Source organism: Saccostrea cucullata, unplaced genomic scaffold (genome assembly GCF_032062105.1).
Source record: "Saccostrea cucullata isolate Sc308-1 unplaced genomic scaffold, CSIRO_AGI_Scuc_v1 ctg99, whole genome shotgun sequence".
NCBI lineage: Eukaryota > Metazoa > Mollusca > Bivalvia > Ostreida > Ostreidae > Saccostrea > Saccostrea cuccullata.
This window is the reverse complement of record NW_026939269.1, coordinates 298,272-318,461: the sequence shown is the minus strand read 5'-3', so window position 1 is coordinate 318,461 and position 20,190 is coordinate 298,272. Positions and strand designations below refer to the sequence as shown.

The following is a 20,190-nucleotide window of genomic DNA, read 5'->3' as shown; positions in this document are numbered from 1 at the left end:
TAATTTTACTTTATTTGTTGTTTTCCCAGTAAAACATGAACTATAAAGAGATATGAACGTGATTTTGTGAAGAAATATATCATTGATCAGTTAGACACGCAAAATACGTTAAGGTGGGAACAAAGACGTACAATCGGTTGTAATATTTGTAGAAAAGTAAAAACGTAAGTGTGACAACTGCGAGAAAATCGTGGATATTCAGTACAATCCCCAAACATTAGATGTTAGATATAGATGCACGTATACATCCTCTTAATATTACACAACAAAACAAGAGAAGCATCTTTTTTCTGAAAATAACATAAAAATGATTTCAATGTACGAATTCAAGTGAAATATGGACAGAAGTCAAACCACATGGTTTTTCTCACAATCCACTGAAACAAAAGAACTCAGACACGATACAATGGAAACAAATGACGTATCGAACAGAAGACAATAAGCTGCGTAAAGGTGGGTCTTCGAGTTAATTAAGACAATTAATTTAACTCTTAACATTTCGTATCGATTTTCTTCGGCTTTCTGATTTTAAAATCCCATGTATTCTGTTTAAGATATTGAGGTTCACAGAGAATGAACAAAGTGTTTAAAAAGTCTTAGCCACCGGGACAGTTGTGTTTTCAAAGGCATAATCTTTTGAAAGAATAATAATTATCTTTGGGTTGTAGTGCAAGTTTGCAAAACTTGACCAGCGGTTAACTGACAACTCGCAAGACCGGAATGAACTTTCATTATGCGTTTGTTATCGTTATAGATATTTATTTTGAACTGACTGCCCACGGTGTAGAAAAAGATCGAAATATAACCTCACGGGGATATCCGAACAAAACTGATACAAAAATAAACTAGACCGACGATTACTCTGACTCAATTGTGATATGTGAACGATGAATTTGGATTAATTGAAGATGTTTAAATGTGAGAAAATATGATCGATTGATTTGGGATCAGTTTTTTTTTTCTCTTGTTTCATGTCGTTGAGGATCAGTGAGAAATTGACACAAACAGCTGATTAATAATCCTGAGATCTTTAAAAGTGTTGTTCTTGAAATCATTTTTGTGTGATTTGTTTTTAAAAGCTGTGTTACATTTGAACATCCATTATGTGATTTGAGATCTCTTTAGGAAAACAGAAGTGGGTAAGATTTTTTCTTCAAAATTTCTCTCAGCTAATTATATTTTTTCCCTTTCGTTGTATAATTGATTTCACCCAAAATTTTGTTTCCATGTGATTTACTATATTTTAACATTTCCTCCTTAATTCATCCTCTGTATTCCATATAAATATGTATCATTGATTATTAAACTCTCTGAGTAAAGATGATAATAAATGTTTTATGTGAAGTCTGACCTGAGAGACATAGCTATCCAGTATTCCCAATAGGCGGATATAGAACTATATTGAATAATAATCTGAAATCGTTCTTGGCACACTTCTTATCCCTAAGACAATGTTTAAATTGTGTGATGGACATCTATGATTGTTATCTGTAATGTTTACTTGATCCGTATCTCACTATGCCCCCAGGATTAATTTTTACAATCGCCATTCACTCGGGCTTGTGTGAAATTTATATGTACCATTGAAGGAAATATTATCAATGGCATTGTGATTATCTCTGTCAAAAAAGGAATACATATAGTTTTTCAGTTTGTATTAGAATCTGTTTGTATTTCAAACGTGAGTACATATTATTTTAATTTTTTTTCATTTCCTGCGGTGAAAAGGCAATCAATTGAATTTTAAAACGTACTGTTATCATATATCCTAAATAAACATCCATGAATGAGAAACTCAATTATTCCATGTACATTGTATACCCTTTTACTTTTAAAGTCTCAAACTCCCACCAAACTTTTGCCACTTTTATTCAATACTCCTTGTAACAATGATATCCATAGTATGGCAGTCTTAATTTAGCACCTTTTTTAACGAAAGACTTTACATACCCTTTGTTCACATAAATTTTAGAATTTAACGGCTCCTTCCATGGACAAATTCTCCGAGACTCGGACCTACCGATCGACCCCCAGGAACACCTGTCCCAGTCCAAGGCGTGGGACCCCCGACTCTAGCAGGAATGGTTCCCTCTCGAAGACGCAGCAGTTCCTGGCAGCACCCGACCACCACAATGGTCTACTTAATCATGGGGAGGGAATTCACAGACGAAGGTCTTCAATTGCTATGCGTGCCGCTAAGGTAAGCTTTGTACATGTATATTATAATTCATATCAGGTGCTTATCACAAAACATATCTATTTGAAAGCCTCTTACAGCTTCACCGATGCAAACTCGAGATATATGATTAGTGTAATAAATGTGTGATTTTATGATCTTTTTTTCAGTGATTTCCTGTGCAATAATTCGATTTATCTATATAAAATAGTTCATATTGTAAACATTTTAATAATAATTTTATAAATTTGATAGTTTCTTTAACAAATATTTTAAATATAAAATAGTTCGAGAGATTTTAAATAGCTTCAAGAATTGTAGAACAACACATTGCCAGCAGTTATTAGGAACATATGCTGACGTCCCTATTAGAATTTTTTATGTTTATGGAGATGCCACCACTTGCCGATGAAGGGATCCGAATTAAGACCAATACCCGGAATTCAAGGTCCCTTGATTAGTGATAAATCTTATTCTAACCAGCACATACTGCGACAAGGGACTTCAGTTTATACGGTCTCGTCCTAAAGACATGTTTTCATATTCCTTAGTGGTATTAAAACCTGTGACGTCATGACCAACTCTTTATTCCGCGACTCTAAAGCATACGTTCTAACAATTGCGTCACAAAGCTGACTATACTGAATGATGATTGAAGGACTGGAGAGGTCACTAAATGACAGAAGCATGCCATTTAGTCACATTTCAATAGACTTTCAGACATCTTTCAGTTAAATGATTGATGGTTTGATTGCTTTTTATGTTGTTTTGGGTCCAATTCAAGAACATTTCACTCATATAGAGATGTCACATATACCGATGAAGGGTTTCTTTTGACCTTTACTCGGGACTTACGGCCATTGAGCAGTGAGGGATCGTTATCGTGCCAACGCCTGCCGCTGACACAGGGCCTTGGTTTTTAATGTCTCATCTGAAGGACCCTTAACTTTCACTTAAAGGTGCCGAGCGCATGGCGAAGGAACAGTTGCCTCCTATATTTTAAAGACTGAGGTCAGTCGCGTCAATATACCTTCATCACCTGCATAGGGAGTTTATATAGCTCAGTTTATTCGATAAGCAAGAGCATGCTCTACATATGAACAATTTCTAAAACGAAGTTATTGACAAACAAGTTGATGAAACAAGAATTTCAGCAGTCTCGTTTAAAGTCATCATTTCGTAAGTTCTATGGTCGATACAATGACCTTGTTAGCAAATACAATTTATCATTGAATCAAACGCTGACGGATGTTTTTCATACTAATTGTTAGTCCGTTATTTATATACTGAATTGACGACCGATTTTCCGTTATTTCCCGATCATTATAAGGAGCACACAGCGGGTGTAAGCGGTCGGCAGGGGGTGCTCACTCCTCCATGGCACCCACCTCACGATCCCACTTCTGATTGGAGGACCATGTTTGCTCTGCTCCTACATGTATTTTTTGAGTTGTTTTATGGACTTTTGGTCTTGAATACTGTTCGTTATCTTCATATGTTTAATTCGAACCCATGTCCTACCGAACGCGGAGCAAGCGCTCTACCGATCGAGCTACCGTGACACTTTTTTAGACATGAATGACAGAATGGTATCCTGTGTGAAAACAAGTACATAAAGCAGATAAGTCTTTAACCTATAGCAACACATTGCCCTCAAATTTTGACTCTAAGGTGAGAAGATGCAATAAATTCTTTAGTAGCTTTAGAATACATATGTACAGACGATTGACGATGTCAGCAACAGGAGACGCATTTTATGTAGTTGTCGTCAGCAGTGTCATTTTTCGGGGTCATTTTTATGGGGGGATTACAATAAAGCCGTGCCCATATATTTGATACAGCGCTGACCGGTACTTAAAGTTTCTTGCCCTCTCTGAATGTTTTTTTTAGTATCTGATACTTTGCTTTACAATAACGACTTGTATTGGAAGAAGGCATTTAATATATAACACATATCCGTTGTAACAATGTTTACAGTAGGCTTCATAACTTCTTTTAATTAAGGTAAACAGTAACATCTACACGTGGATAACACTTTTGTGTATTCATTAGATATCGATTATTATAAGTCCCGAATATATGTAAAATCTTATATGTTTATCCAAGGAAATGGAACATAAAAAGCATACGAAATTGAGCATTAAATTTCCTAAAGTATTCAAAAGCCCAAGGAAAATCTTTTCAATTTCAAAAATAAAATCTATCTGGACGTAGAAACCCAATGATGCCAAGGCTAGTTCTGGCTAATTATATATAATGAATCCATAAAATGACAAAAAATAAAACTTAAAAGCCTTCATTTTGGGGGAAACTTCGTAAATTGTCCTAAATAAAATTTTTAAAAAATCAATCGTGGCATGTTTTAAGTGGATTGAATTTTATATTTGTTTTAGCCAGACAATGGACGCTACATAATGACATGCATTAGCTGGAAATTCTGAGTGTGTAACTAAAGCCACTAAACAATTAACATGAACTAAACATTAGGGGGAAATCGTTACGTCCAAATCTAAGGGGATGGTTCATGTTTATGCTTCATTTCATCATTTTTTTCACGACTGGGAATATTTGATATATAACATGCTTTATAAACCAAACCCCCAATTCATTTACAGTCTTGTGTTATTTTTAAAGATTGATTTGAGACGTTTCAGTTTTGAAGTGAATACTAGTTTAGTGCTATCAGTTTTAGAGAATCTAATTAGCTCCAAACCAGACTTCAAAGAGATCAGTGGGTTATAGGATCACGCATGATCTTAATTCTTAACAAAACATCCAATAATTAACAATTCTAGATTAGGAATCACCAAAGACTCTTACAGCTTTTCAATTCTATAACGTTGAAATTTGAAGAATTTTTTTTTTTTAAAGTACAGTATCAAATTGCAATATCCTTCATCCGTACAATATTGGTTTATTATCATGCCATTCCTATATCATTTGTATTGTCAAAAATGGACTGCAATTTCAAGGGACATTTTAGCATTTTACATTTCCTTATTTTTAAATTTCAAGGGACATTTCAGCAATTTTTTTTTCAATTTATAGATTCTTAAGTTAGTTTTTTTCTGCATTAGTAAACCAAAAGAAAAAAAATATCAAGTATACTGTTAGAGATTTTCTTTTTAAAAGATTTGAAGAATGGCATAAACGTCAATTATACTTAAAAGTAAGACCTTGGCCGCATCTACAGTACATCTTATGAGTTACAGACAAACTTGTGTATTACTAAGACATGACATTTTTCTCTAGACGAACTTTATGATCGAGCATTCGAGCACCTGCAATAAATTTTCCTCTCCAGAAACACAAGAGTAGTTCGTGCAATACAATAAATTATCGATGAGTGCGATCAATCAATGAAATTACTTCCGGTTGTGCATCCTTTAAGTTTTATCAGACAACTTTTCTTGGGCTCACCGAGTCTGTGTTGTTTACATATTACAAGGCTTTTGACTCAATTACGTCATCAAGATGGTGAAGTCGGAGTCCCCCTTTGAATTGAGAGATTCGTGTATGTTCCCTCCACAAGTCCTCTTTGTTTTCCTTTAAGTACATACATTACCCCCAATGTTTACAGATCAATCTCAGACTGTATTTAACACATGGGTAATTAATAAATGCAAACCGTGAGGTCCTTCTAACGATACTTGATGACATCTCCTTCAACCAGCCATTATGGACAAGAAATCATACAAGAAGAAAGAGTCGTGTTTTCATCAGCTCTATTTCTTTGCGTCCCATTTAGGCCATTAGAAGAGTTTCAGACACTTAGAAAATTACAAAATCAGAGATGAAACATTTGTTGGACGACCTTGACTTTACAAATTGACCGATGTTCACCTACTTTATGTAGTTTTTACTGCACTTATATTTTTGTGTTAATTGTATTCCCGCACTCTTACTTTGAAATTGCAAAAACAAATATACAAAAAAAAAATACAACGATATATAACTTTTGAGACTGCCGTTCAATTTCAGAAGAACTTAATTTGCTTCGACCTTATCCCTTATATTGTATGATCAACATTTTGTAAACGATGTAAACGAATATTTTACAGAAAATGAAAGTAATTTCGTTGCTGAAAATGCTTGTAAGTGTGCAAAATTATTATCAAAGCAAAGCAAGATGAATATTTTTTTTAAAGAGTGAAGTTCTAAATCTTGAAATGCTTTATTCCTGGGATAATCAAATTTGAGACTTTTGTGATTTGTTTGTATTATAAGGCTGTGGAAAATGTTGCACGTCGGATGTCAACGCCCAGTTTCTCTATCGACAAAATTGAGGAGAACTTGGACAAAGAAATTAAAGAAGAATTGGAAAACTCGGAGGCGAGAGGAATACGTAAAATGTAAGTTAGAATTATTTTTTTATAAACTTTAATAAACTAAACTTTGTCCTGGTAGTGAAAAAGTTCTGGTAAATCTACAAGAAGTAAGCCCTATTTACAAATACGTCTAAAAATTAAAATTCTTAGTAATAGTATCAGAAGATAAATATTTGTACAATGAAATTTACAGTATTATTAAATGTTCTATATATCCGAGTCCTGTCAGTTTGACGACATATATCAACTATGAAACAGATTTTATCGCATAGTATACAGAGGGTTTAGACATAGTATACATACTATGCCGAAAAAAGTGCAGGATTTTCTTTTCTAGTTAAAATAATTTGCACCCATGTTATAATAGGACTGGTTATACCAAGAACTTAGTCCAAGGAGCCACCAATTACGCCTGTTTAAAAATTCGATTTCAAATACTAGTAAACTACAAACAATATGATTCTGTGAATAGGACATAGACCAAATCCCTGGAAATCAGGTGCCCAGAAGGAGTAAACATCCCCCGTTTAGCGGTCACAGCCGTCGTGAGCAATAGCTGGTCACACCCGCCGTGTGCTCCTTGACATGATCGGGAAATAACGGGAAAATCCGTCGTCAATTTAGTGTATAAATAATGGATTAAAAACTATTTGAAAAATGTCAGTCAGCATTTGACTTGATGAAAAATTTTGTATTTGCTGACAAGGTCATTGTATCGATAATAGAAATAGCGAAATGATGACTTTAAACGAGACTGCTGATATTCTTGTTTTATCAACTTGTTTGTCAATAATTTACCTCGTTTTAAAAATTGTTCATACGCAGAGCATACTCTTGGTATCGAATCAACTGGTATATATAAACTACGTATGCAAGTGATGAAGGTATATTGCTGCATAAGTCTGGGAAGTTGACAATAGAATAGTTAAAGTCATCACGTTTATCATAGAGCTTGCAATTTAGATTATTGATAACCATAAACGTCTTTTTAAAGTAAAATATCCAAATATGAAACAGATGTGTCAGACTCTGTGGTATCTTTTATCTCAAGCTCACTGGGATATGTCTAATGGACATAAGAATGGAAGTTACCATTGTTAATTAACAATACGTCGTCGATATATCGAAATGTCGAGTTGAAGGCAACAGCAAGGTTTTCTTTTTTTCATGCATAAGATTTTGCACAAATTCTGCTTCAAATGACTACAAAAAAAAGGTCTGCTAATAACGGGGCACAATTCGTAACCAATAGGAAATCCGATAGATTGTTGGAAAACCTGTTCTCCAAAAACAACATAGATATTGTCAATGAAAAACTCACGCATCTTTTTGATGTCAACTTCAGAGTACTTGCGTGTACAATCAGAATGTTTTTAACAAAATAATTTTGCAGATGACCAGTGACAAGGTAAGTAAATTTACAAGTTCCATTTTTATTGAAAAGGCAGCTGTAATTGATATCGGAAAGCCTTGATTTTAATTTATCGCGGGGAATCGTTGTGTATCAAGTTGACAATTCGTACGTTTTTAAGCTGTAGATTTTGGTAAAATCTTGTGATTTCAAATTGTCCAAATTCCTTGTGATTGTTCAAGTTCCTTGTGATTTTTAAGCGTCCACATTTCATTTGCACCACTTATATATAATGTTGCACACTTTTCTTGAAGTTTTCTCCTTCACTACTGTTAATATCTTAGTGAGGAGTAAAGAAATAGGCTTGGTTGAATATTTACCAGAACCTGCTATATGTATATGTTTGTTTGAAAGGATTCTTATGAATCCAATGCAATATACATATATTAGTTCAGATTCGTTTTGGTTCTTTGGGATATTAAAAATATTCAAAATTGACATATGATTTTGAAGAATTTTTTCCTTAGAAAGGGAACTATGAGTTTAAGTTGGATTACCTCCTGTAGAATTAAATCCAAGTTCTTCTAAAATTCAATTTATTAAATGAGCCTTACAAACAACGATAACGTTTTTAGTCTAGGGATGTCAAAATTGTCAATAATTAATATTCGAATATTCGATAGTAGTATTCGAATATATTCGAATATTCGATAAAATAAATACATTTTGCATTATAATATGTATATATCTTCACTCTTTTGTCAAGCAATATACGTTTTTTGTCATTATTTTGGAATAAAATTTCATGTAGAGTTTTGTAAATGCACTTTAATTATATTCTTAAAATATTTTACAGAATATATGAAGAGTTTACATCCAAAATATAATAAAAAATAATTTCCCCCCAAAATTCAAAAGATTCTTTTAATAAGCTCCAGATTAATTAATCGTCTTACCAAAGTGTACACTGATAACCCTACAGATTTATACCACGCAGAACAATTATCTAATGGAGAAACATTAAATGCAATTACTTTTAGCTAATTAATTTCCTGATAATTATTTTAAATGATGTATACATAAACAAGGGATCCATGTGTGTTACTTAAAAAATGTGTCCTTTCAACAATACAAACTAATTCTAAGTACTGGACACTGTTATACCTCTAATTAAATGATCAAATGAATAATTTATATTTTAATAAACACACTCTTCACACCTTTAAGGTAATCCAAGAGGAGTGTCTTTTAATTTTGTTTTAAATTAAATCTTATTGTTGGTCAACGATAAGAATTTAATTTAATTTCTGATAAGCTTCCGTTTTTGCCATTTTTTTCTTTTTTGATGCTTGTATACTTAAAATCCGAATATTCGAATCATAATTTTACATTCGAATATCAACTCATCGAATGAATATTCGAATATTCGAATATTCGTTGACATCCCTAGTTTTTACATGTACCTACTTTGTCAGCAGGGGCCGTTACGTACTGATCATGTAATCTTTCTAATTCTTTTTTCACTTCTGGTTTATTGAATACAGAAGGATAGATGATTTTCATATTGCCCCTCAATCTTTTAATACTTTAAGGTCACAGGGACAAATCTAATCGACAAATAAATGGAAATAATTATACGTAATTAATTAAGCACCGTCAATATCTATAAATATCGTGTTAAGGCCAGTGTAAGTGTTTTCTTCCTCTCATGAATTGATTTTGCTTTAAAGGAAAATAAAAACAGGTTACTTTTTTAAGAAACACAATTAGTGCCCATCAGGATTTCAGTAGTTTGATGGAAGATTTTGTTTCCAAAGACTTAAATGTTGATTACGAGAAACTCCAAAATGTTTTCAATTCAACTCTAGAGGTTTCAATTATGCGTAGAATCATAGTGACTTTTATCAAAGTAACTTTGTTAATGACCAATCACAAGAAATGAAGATGTCAGTGTTTATTTTAATTGAAGAAGCAGTTGTCTATATCAGAAAGCAAAGTCTGTATTGTATATTTTTGAGGAATGATTGCGTAAAGTGTAGAAACGTCGTACGTTTTGATGTTTAAGGTGTTGAAAAAATTGGCAATATTAAATTTTCTAGAGGTTCTTTAGAGTGTTTGAGGGTCCACGTCTGATTTACACAACTGTAAGAATTTTCTGTTGCACAGTGCCTCTGAAGTTTGTTCTTTACAGCAGTTGATATTTTGATAAAGCTATAGGCTTAGTAGAGCATTTGTTGGACCCGGCAGAATATCTCTGTTTGTAAGGAACAATGAATGAAAATTAGAAATCAAGTTTAGGTAGGGAGGATCAAACTCATCTTGTTTGTCTGAAAAGTTAAAAGTATGAAACACTTATATTTGACCTTGAAGAATTTCTTTCTTAGAAAGTGCAGTGCAAGTATATGTAGGATTTTAAGACGTAGAATTCTTCTAAACTACAATTATAATAATTAGCATTACAAACCAAGATGATATTGTTACCAGCCTTGTCTACTGGGACCATCACATTTTGTTCATGAAGTCTCTCTAATTCTTTTATCAATTCCTAACATTAAAATGGTGGGAAAGATATGAGTCGCATTCTTAATTTTCGCATACAGTATGATTTTTGATAAATTTTAAAAACATTAAATCCACTCTGAAGAACTTTTCAGGTCTTTCTTAACGATGTTTGTCAAACTCGAAATTAATATTTCAGCAAAGTACATTCAAATAATACAGCTACTACATTAAAAAGTGATATTGCTTCAATCAAAGTAATAAGGAATAAATAGTTTTTAAAATGTAAATACGAAGGAAAAATTGAAACATTTTGCCACCAAACCTTCTAAACTGAAATTTTTGGTTCATATTCCTTGGAAAAATATAAAGGAAAATGCCATAAACAATGCTATTTGTAACATTTGTTAGGAGGCTTTCATGTGAACTCTGTTTGATAAATTTTGCTAACTTTTATTGATGAAAATATGTAATGTGATTTTAAAAAAAATAGTTGTTACAAATGCGCAATTATTCACAAATGTGTTGTTAGATGAAAAATTGTCAAATGTTATTAAAAATCTCCTTAAAATATCTATTCGAGCTTCTTAAATGTAATTTATTACCGTCCAGCGATCATAGAAAAAAGATTAATCTTTACATTGAGAACGATAACCTCGATAAAAGGGAATATTTTTTTCAGCGTATCACTTAAAAAAAGCTACAGCTAGCAGTACTGCTTTCTAACTCGATTAGACATTATCGATAGCGAAACAGAAAATATACCATTATCTGCAGGTCCGCTCTACATCTGGGACAGCGAACCTCTAACCAGATACCACAATGACACAAACATTATAGCAATGTTCCATAATTACGGTCTGATATTGAGATCGGTAAACTGATATCAAATCGAGAGCGTTTTATGAAATTAATACAACCACATGACACGATGTTAGCTAAAGTAATCAAATTTTTATGACTTTATTCCAAGAAGAGGATCAATTTTTCGCAGCCTTCTCTGCCATTTGTAACATTTGTTTGGAAGGTTTCATGGGAACTCTTGAGAAATAATAAAACAAGAGAAATTGTACGCAGAACGAATGTTAAAGACACAGAGCATACTCTTTAACTATGATTAATCTGTTGTCAAGATATTTTCTAAGTTTAAACTCTTACATTAGGAGCCTGCATTTATGAAATCTTAGAAATTCTATTTCAGTTCTAAATGTGAAGAAACAATACTTGTCAATCTTTATTTTTAACAAAGAATGAGCCTGAAGAAGTCGTATGGCATTAAAAATTGATGCAATGTGTATTTATGAACGAAGCATTACAGAAAAATGCATTTGTTTCCAAGTAAAAAGTTAATATGGTAAGGTGTTGTAATAGGAGAAATCTCTTGAGGAAAGTTACATTTTTAACATGTGTTGAATACCTCTATTGTAGATTGCAGAGTTCATGTCAGGACATCTTACATAGCAAGAAAGTGCTTCTGCTGATCGTCCTGCTAAATATAACCGATTGCCTACTGGTTCTAGCTGGTCTTATCCTGGACATCAACTACATCAAAGGTAACACGGGGGACAACTTATACGTCCATATAAAAATAAGTTTGATAAATGTGCAATAAAACACAAGTATTATGATGTCAAAAATATTACATATTTATGATGAAATATTCTAAATTTAGAACTAGAAAGCTAAATATGTACATACGTTACTCATGTGAAATAATAGTAATATGGATGAAATGAGGCAAATGACCGGGAACGATTTTTAATATAAATTCTGCTTTATTTTGTCTAGAGTTTGAGAGTCATAAAACTGGTATTATTTTGTAGCCAAGAAAAGGCCAAACATATTTCATAGAGTTTGCATTATGCTTTAAAAAGGAACGCTTGCATCAAATTGAAATGCAAAAATTACATTTAAACGTTTATTTTCTCAAACCCATTCAAAGGTCATCAAAAACATTCAACAGCTATTTAAAACATTTGAACTGGACAGTGAAGATTAAGAATAGATCTTCATATACCCAGATCAGCTTTATAAGAAAAATGTTTAGGGCTTTTTTATGCTTGAATCAAAATTATAATAAGACGCTAGACTTTTTGCAATAAAAAGGTAAGGCTTAACCTGACTACCTATAAATTCTGAGGAGTATGAAATCAAGTTAATGTCTAAAAAAGAAATCAAACTTTTTCAAAAGTAATTTGTCGTGTTCTTATGTAATTATCAGCAAAAGTCTGATACTTTGTTGCAAAAAAATGTTTTAAAAATATTTGGTGAAAATGAGCAGTTATTTTAAACACTGCTTTTTTATAATTAAAACAAGAAAGAAAGAAAAGGGCTAAGACCATTTTCTGCAGTGCAATAATAATCGATAAAAACGTTTACTTTACAACATTTAGAAATTTTAAATATATGAGAATGAACCTTTTTAACGTTTACTCGTGAAGAAATTCGATTTAAGATTTTAATTCAGTGTCTTTATAAATTGTAAAAGGCATTTTATTCGGAATGGGATTTAAACATACCTACTATTTACTCATTTGCTGTCAGTGGAAAATCAATTTGATTTTTTGCTCATTTGTTACTATTATATTGTTTGATATGATTATTGCTCTTCTATATGTAATTTTCATTAATCTACACTTATATGTCATTCTCCATGTGATCTGTATATAATGTTAAAATTGGTTTGTATGTATATAAGTGAATGGTATGGAATCATAAGGACTGACCGCTCATATCGATTCTTTCTTTTTAATTTATGGTAATGATGCTATAAGAAGTAAGACTTCTGCAATAAAGAAGTGGAATTGAATATGCTATCACAAAAGTTCAAATAATATAATGCTTTGCACTCCCTTATTGAAGTCATGCAAAAATACGAAAATAGAAATAATTTTCAAAACAATTTATGTTTGCGAGTTCATCTTTGGTAATTATATAAATTGCATAGTATATTTTGAAATAAGGATATGATCAGCTGGAAATTTAAAAATGGTCACGCAGTTCTTCATTAATTTATTACTTTTAAACTAAGACATTTTTACATATTCATTAGAATATAACTGCTTTCATTGATAATGCAGCTGTAACATTTATATTTGCTTGCTCCTGCAAGTTCTTTTAAAAGTGATGTACACATATTTTACTCGATTTAACCTTTCCTCTAAACCATATAAAAATAATGTAAAAAGATATGTTCACAGTAATGTAAAACATGCAGTTGTGAATTGGCTATAACACGTATTACTTATATTGTGCTGGTTTTTTTTTACAGGAATGCTAAACGCAACCAAACAATTGACAAAGAAGTTTACTTTTGCATTAAAGGACAGATTTCCTCGTTTATTCGACCAGTTGAGTCCTTATGACATACACAAGTTTTATAACATATTACTGGATTTACCATTTAACTGCAACGAGCAAGTGACAGCTACATTACCAGTGACAAACTTCACGCATTCCGCTGTGTCATCAAATATTACCACGATATCAAATAGAAGTGAAACGAACATTGGAATATTCACAGTGGAGGACCTGCCATCATTTCTCACACGTCATCACGAAAAACATAAAATAGAAACCGATATCGCTCATGGTTTTCATAAAGCCAGCATAGCAATCTTAGCAGTCCTTTGCTCTTTGGTAGGTATGAGTGAGGGACATAAAACTGTTTAAGACAAGATTGTATTTCTCTGAACAAGCACCAACAACACTGCAAGAATTTTACATGTATTTCAAAATTTTAATATTCTCAACAAACTTTATTTTTTTACTTATTTTAGAGATTCTTTGATTAAATGCCTCAAGATAATATTAAAGTAAATAAAACGGGGTAAATAAGAAATTTGCTTTTTGCAGGTCCTTCTGAAAATATTCTGTTATGGGAAACAATTGATAAAGAGGAAGATGGAGGTACGAATCTGAAAAATAATATCTAAATTAACACGGCATATTAGTCAAAGCCTGTGTTAAACCAGATTTGACAGAAATCCGGAAATAACAGGAGATACATCAGTTATGTAATACAATTGAAGATCTTGCTTCTGGTTGAGAATTACACTATATGGTTATATCCCAGTTCTCTCATATAGCGATTATTTGATTGTTTTGTGTGGATTAAACACAATTTAAAACATTTGACACAACTTCCTGCAAGACCTAAATTTCCCATGAGGTTTTGATGTGGTTATTATTTTTAACATCTAAATCCAACAATTCAGATAATAAAATATAGAACATTAGCGTTTGTAGGCAGATTGGATTTAACATAAAAGAAAAAAATCCAAAGCAAAGAACAGTTAAACTAAATCGTATGGTTTCTTTTTAGATCAATATGCTTTGGGTTTATCTGCTAGTGATTTTAAACAACTGACTAGATATTACTTAATTTAGATTGTCGATAGTGAACCTTTTAAATTTTATATATCCACTCCAGTGGAGGTGAACTTATGCTTGCAGATCAGTTTAAAGTAATTCGTGTCCAGATTTGAATTAGATACTGTATATTTTGTTTTAACATAACAAACAGATACCACGAAGTATTTCACAAAAATATCAAACTACATAGAGTTCATACAAAAGATTTATCAATTTTTAATATCCTATCAATCATCAAAAGATTTTCTCTCTTAAAACTAATCAAACAATGCTTTCTATTTTGATAAAGTAAACACATGAAAAATGAATATATATCACTTTATAATAATGAATATCAAAATTGAAATCTGTGTGTGATGCCAAAGCAATCCATTATAGATTTCGCCACAATTACCCACCACAATACCTTATTCTTGACAACAGAAATACAGTTTGATTTATAATCTTAAATATATTTTTGTATAAGTTCAGATTCCTTAATAGATTACTTAGAGCAACGAATGAAAAACAATGTACATACAGTATTGGACGAGTATTATTAAATTTTAGCATATGTATTTGACACAAGGTCCTAAATTACATAGATAAAGAATTAGAATGAAATATTAAAGTAATTCATGTAATGTCAATGGGGCTCAGAAAGAAGCAGATTTGAATTAGTCTTCATGATTTTACTTATATTTTGTAATTTAAACACATAACAAACATTTTTTATCCAATATCATTGATTTTCGAACTCATTTTTGGGTATGACCCTTAGTATAAAGGCAGATTTATGATTCTTGTTTTTCAAAAATATCAAGTTTGGACTACAAGTAAAAGGTCAGATCTCATACAAAAGATTTATCAATTTTTAATATCCCATCAATCTTCGAAAGAATTTTTCTCTTAAAACATATCAAACAATGCTTTCTATTTTGATAAAGTAAACACATGAAAAATGATTATATTTCACTTTGTAATAATGAATATCAAAATTGTTAAATCTCTATCTGTGAATGCCAAAGTTGATTTATTATAGAAGACTTTCGCCACAAAAATACAGGGTACCCACCACAATTACTGTAAACGTTCTTAAAATCAGTGTAAAATACTCCCGATTGATGTCTATCAAATTTGCTATGTGTCTTAAATATCATACAACATCAAATATTATTTGTTGAAATTTGGCAAACAGTACATAAGTTGTTATAATTTTTTGTTGGCAAGGACGGTACCTATTTTTGATGCCCATTATATATTTTTTATCATTGAAATTTTCATTTGTCTATAAAACAGGCATTTGCTGTAAATGTCCTTTTCAGTGATATTTCTTTGATTTTTACTTTTACAGCAGCTTTAGCAATGAATGAAAAAGTGTCTCGAATGTAGCATAAAACAGTAATTGGTCACATAAACTGTTATAAATTCATTAAATAATTAGCATATGTATTTGACACAAGGTCCTAAATTACATAGATAAAGAATTAGAATGAAATATATGGAAATAACGAACAGTGTTCAATCTCAAATTATCAGAGGTGGGATCAGGTGCCATGGAGGAGTGAGTATCCCCTGCCGATTGGTCATCCCGCCGTGTGTTCCTTGTCATGATCGGTAAATAATGAAAAAATCCGTTGATAATTCAGTGTGTAAATAATGAACAAACAATTAATAGGAAAAAACGTCGGTCAGCATTTGACTTAATGATAAATTGTATTTAGTGACAAGGTCAGTGTAAACTGATTTATGTTCGTGTACTTTGTACTTTCAAATACTATATACAAGTTACATATGATAATTATTTGATCTTGAATACTGTTCGTTATCTCAATATGTTTCATTTCAGATGTTTGATGGCGTAATTGTGATAGCGTCTTTCATACTCGACATAGTCTTCATTAAGGGCCTAACTGTCTATCCCCTGGAGGAAACAGTTCAGATTCTTGCATTTCTAATGCCATGGAGGGTTATTCGAGTGGCCAACAGTGAGTGCTTTATATTACTGATTCCAACGTATTTTTGATATTATTTTAACTTGACATTTCTGTTTAAGGTGTCCAGGGAATGGGATGCATATAGGCAGTTTGAAAGGTCGCTTTCCTAGTTTGAAACAAAAGGGGATATATGTACTGTTAAAGTACAGTTTTTATTGAAAACTTTTTGAAAAAAGAGTAATCTTGCTGTTGCCTTCATTGAGAGGTTTAGTTACACGTTTTGCGACGAACTTGTACGGGTGACGTCATCAATTCTTCGAGATCATGACGTCAAATCCGACGTGTGGCTTCAAGTTTAGAACGTGTAATACACTGTCAACATGTACGACATAAACGAGTAAAGTTATCGATTAAATTCTTTGATTCTTGATTCAGTTGATTGGTTTTTAAGCAATAAAACAAGAACAACATCTAACTTTCTAATGAATCGTGATTCAATGATTCCATCAAAGTCTTTTTATCAATGAAAAGTTAAAACTGATACCATACAGCATGTTTATTTTGTACGCAGGATTCATTTGAAGCCCATGCACCCAATAAAATCCTCGGTGTTGATTTTTTTTCCTTAATATTATTTTTCATTCAGATTTATTTTATATTCTTTAATTTTTTCTTTCAAATAAGATATTTTCTATAAAATAACACCCACACCACAAGCACTTGACATAACAAAAATATAACCCCTCACCTAATAAGTTATGGGTAGTATGTTTTAAAAAAGAAAAATATATGTAATGTCAAGTGCTCGTGGAGATTGCATCTAATAATTGACTATTTTTCCCTTTTATAGTTAGACTTTGTAAAGAGCAAACAGGTAAAAGGAAAAAAAGGGGGGGTATCTGACATATATTTTGGTCTTAATAATGTACATGTATTGATGTATTAAATATAATTTCATGCATCATTTCTAATTGTCATTATTATTGAACCCTTACATTTTATTGCTTTCAAAAGGTTTTCTGTTGGGACCCCCCTCCTCCCAAAAGTTCGAAATGTTGTCGGGTTTTTTTTTTGGTCGATCGTCAATTTAATTATTTTATGATTGTTTCATTTTTTTAAAATTATACAAAAAAGCGTGTCCTGTAGACAAAATAATCAAAGCGCTTCACTGCAGAGAGATGAGAATACATCTAATAATTATTAATAATTATTATTGTTTATGATATCTATGTCTAGAATAAGTATAAATTTCAATTCGCTTTTGATTTTTCTAAATTAGAAATCATAATTAAAATGCCTTATAATTAATTTACTGTACTTTCCGTTCCCGAAAATGTGCATGCGTTCATACGTATAACTAAATCATATTATTGACGTTGACGTCAAATATAACGTGTACGTCAATAATACGCGTACACGTTGTTATGTCACTTGTAACTAAACCTCTTTAATATCCCACTGAACTCGAAATAAAAGACACCATAGACTCTGCTACATTTGTTTCATATATTTTGGTCCATGTAATTTTCTGACAAATGTAGTGATGTTACAGTCTAAGTTAAAACACCCTCGTTTATATTTTATTTATTGCATTTTACGAATCCATGATAGAAATAATGAAGTTATTTGCAAGCTATATTTGGATACAACTTATATAATTCGTTGAAGATATTCTGATAATAAAGGTTATATCAGATATAAAAAGCAGAGTTATCCTTCTTTCACTTAAGGTTTGGTAATGGCTGTTCTTGACCAAGCTCATCTTCAACTGAAAATGGTATATAAAGAGAAAAAATTAATAGAAGAAAATTTAGAAATAGCTGATGACAACAACAGATACAATAAAGTAGGTAAACCATTTTGTTTTTATGTCTGTTTAGTATACATAATTCTTGTATTCGTCTTTAAAGACAAAAAAAGTATACTTGATTATTTTAAGTGAGCTGCCAAGGTCCTTGTAATTGACTACTGAATGCTGATCGCTGTAAATATGTTTAGATATTTGAATTTCAGAATGAATACCTAAAAATAAAAAAAGAAAGCATTTTGTTTCTTTGATTTTATTAATTGAACTTTCTGTTACTTACAGGAAGTAGTTAATGCCTTACGACGTCTTTGTGAGACAGAAGGAATAGCAAGCTACAAAGTCCTGAAAACGATATGCACATGTGGTAAGAATATTAAGGTTCTAATATTCGTTTCTCTGAGTATCTAGTTATGTTGTAAATCTTATGATAAATAGAGATTTTACATGATTATTGCATAAGATAATATCAGAACAACTTGAAATGTATTTTTAAAGAAAGGGAAAATGGAAAACTTAAATGGCTTCTATTTTGTGATTACTATCTATTAAGAGAAAAAGTATTATATTTGTAATTAAAAGCAAAAATTATTGTGGGGTCGAAGATCTTTTTTGTATAAAAGCCTGTATATCATGAATTTAAAGATGATCACTGTGAATCTATAAGCGCAATATTGCTTATATATATCATTCACTTATTTTCTTTTCTTTGAATACATGTAAGATTGTTTTCTGGAAAAACGTTTGACTAACCAAAGGTCATGATATTGTTCACAGAATCACCGAGCAAAAAGAAGAAAAAGAATGGCAGCTTAAAGAAGAAAATAACAAGAAAAGTAAATTGTTTGGGTTCTGGTGTTGACCGAAGCTCTTGTCCGTATGGCAACATTCCGGATATGAATGAAGTGACTTTGGAACATCTACATCGCATTGCTAACAAAGCAAACTTTAAGTCCACGTTTGAGGACGTAAACGAGGCATCTGATTCGGATGCTGAAAGTGGATCTCTATTAGACAAAAACTACAACGAACCATAATTACTTGTATTCTTATGCAATTAAATCAAATCTTATTTATTTTCTTTATGTTTCAGAGAATGGTATATGAATGTACGTATTATGGCATGACAAACAATGCAATATGCGATCTTCTCTATTTCTTTTGTAAAACTTCCTATTTGTATTTATAATTTTTATTTTATTCTACTTTTTTCTATTTGTATTATACAATGTTTTTCATTTCTATATTAGTCGCGAAGTAAGGAGTTGATCCTTACGTCGCGATTTCGAATCCCACTGTGGGACGTGGAGACCGGTCCTTTGGATGAGACCGTATAAACCAAGGTCCCATGTCGCAGTAGGTGCTGGCACGAAAAAGATTCCTCCCTGTTCATTGGCCCTGAGTGCCGAGTATAGGACACAATTTGTAGCCCTCCACCGCCGAGTGGTGGCGTCTATCTATGAGTGAAAAAATTCTCGAGAGGGACGTTAAACAACATACAATCAATCAATCAATCATTTCTATATTAACTTGTCTTTTGTATTGGATAATTTGACATTTGTATTTTAAAATGTTTAAAGTCATACACGCTATATGAACGCCGACTTTTGTTTGAAACAAAATGATTAATGCTTTGAAACACATGAAGTGTAATGAAAAAATAATATTTTTCCACAAAATTTTACTATAGACGTCGTTATAATAACAAAACAATTAAGCAATATCTGGCAATTAAGAATTCA

General features: G+C 31.7%; 1 protein-coding gene across 2 annotated transcripts; it reads left to right on the top strand.

Annotated features, from left to right (window-relative positions):
• Window positions 1-592: 592 nt before the first annotated feature.
• On the top strand, window positions 593-19,562 carry LOC134252664 (uncharacterized). 2 transcript variants are annotated; one of them, XM_062735148.1, is made up of 10 exons: window positions 593-1,135; window positions 1,973-2,200; window positions 6,404-6,528; window positions 11,783-11,907; window positions 13,626-13,993; window positions 14,210-14,263; window positions 16,557-16,695; window positions 18,375-18,490; window positions 18,734-18,815; window positions 19,226-19,562. In XM_062735148.1, the coding sequence occupies exons 2-10, from the start codon at window positions 1,991-1,993 to the stop codon at window positions 19,483-19,485; spliced, it is 1,479 nt and encodes a 492-aa protein (XP_062591132.1). In that variant the 5' UTR covers window positions 593-1,135; window positions 1,973-1,990; the 3' UTR covers window positions 19,486-19,562. The 2 variants fall into 2 exon arrangements, with proteins under 2 accessions (XP_062591132.1, XP_062591131.1); XM_062735147.1 differs by having other exon boundaries at window positions 593-1,139.
• Window positions 19,563-20,190: the final 628 nt, after the last annotated feature.

Bases quoted from the DNA above. Each gene is read 5' to 3' on its own strand.
- LOC134252664 (XM_062735148.1), top strand. From the start codon at position 1,991: ATGGACAAATTCTCCGAGACTCGGACCTACCGATCGACCCCCAGGAAC. The intron at 16,696-18,374 runs GTGAGTGCTTTA...CTTTCACTTAAG, and splicing joins GGTTATTCGAGTGGCCAACA to GTTTGGTAATGGCTGTTCTT. The intron at 18,491-18,733 runs GTAGGTAAACCA...TGTTACTTACAG, and splicing joins ACAACAACAGATACAATAAA to GAAGTAGTTAATGCCTTACG.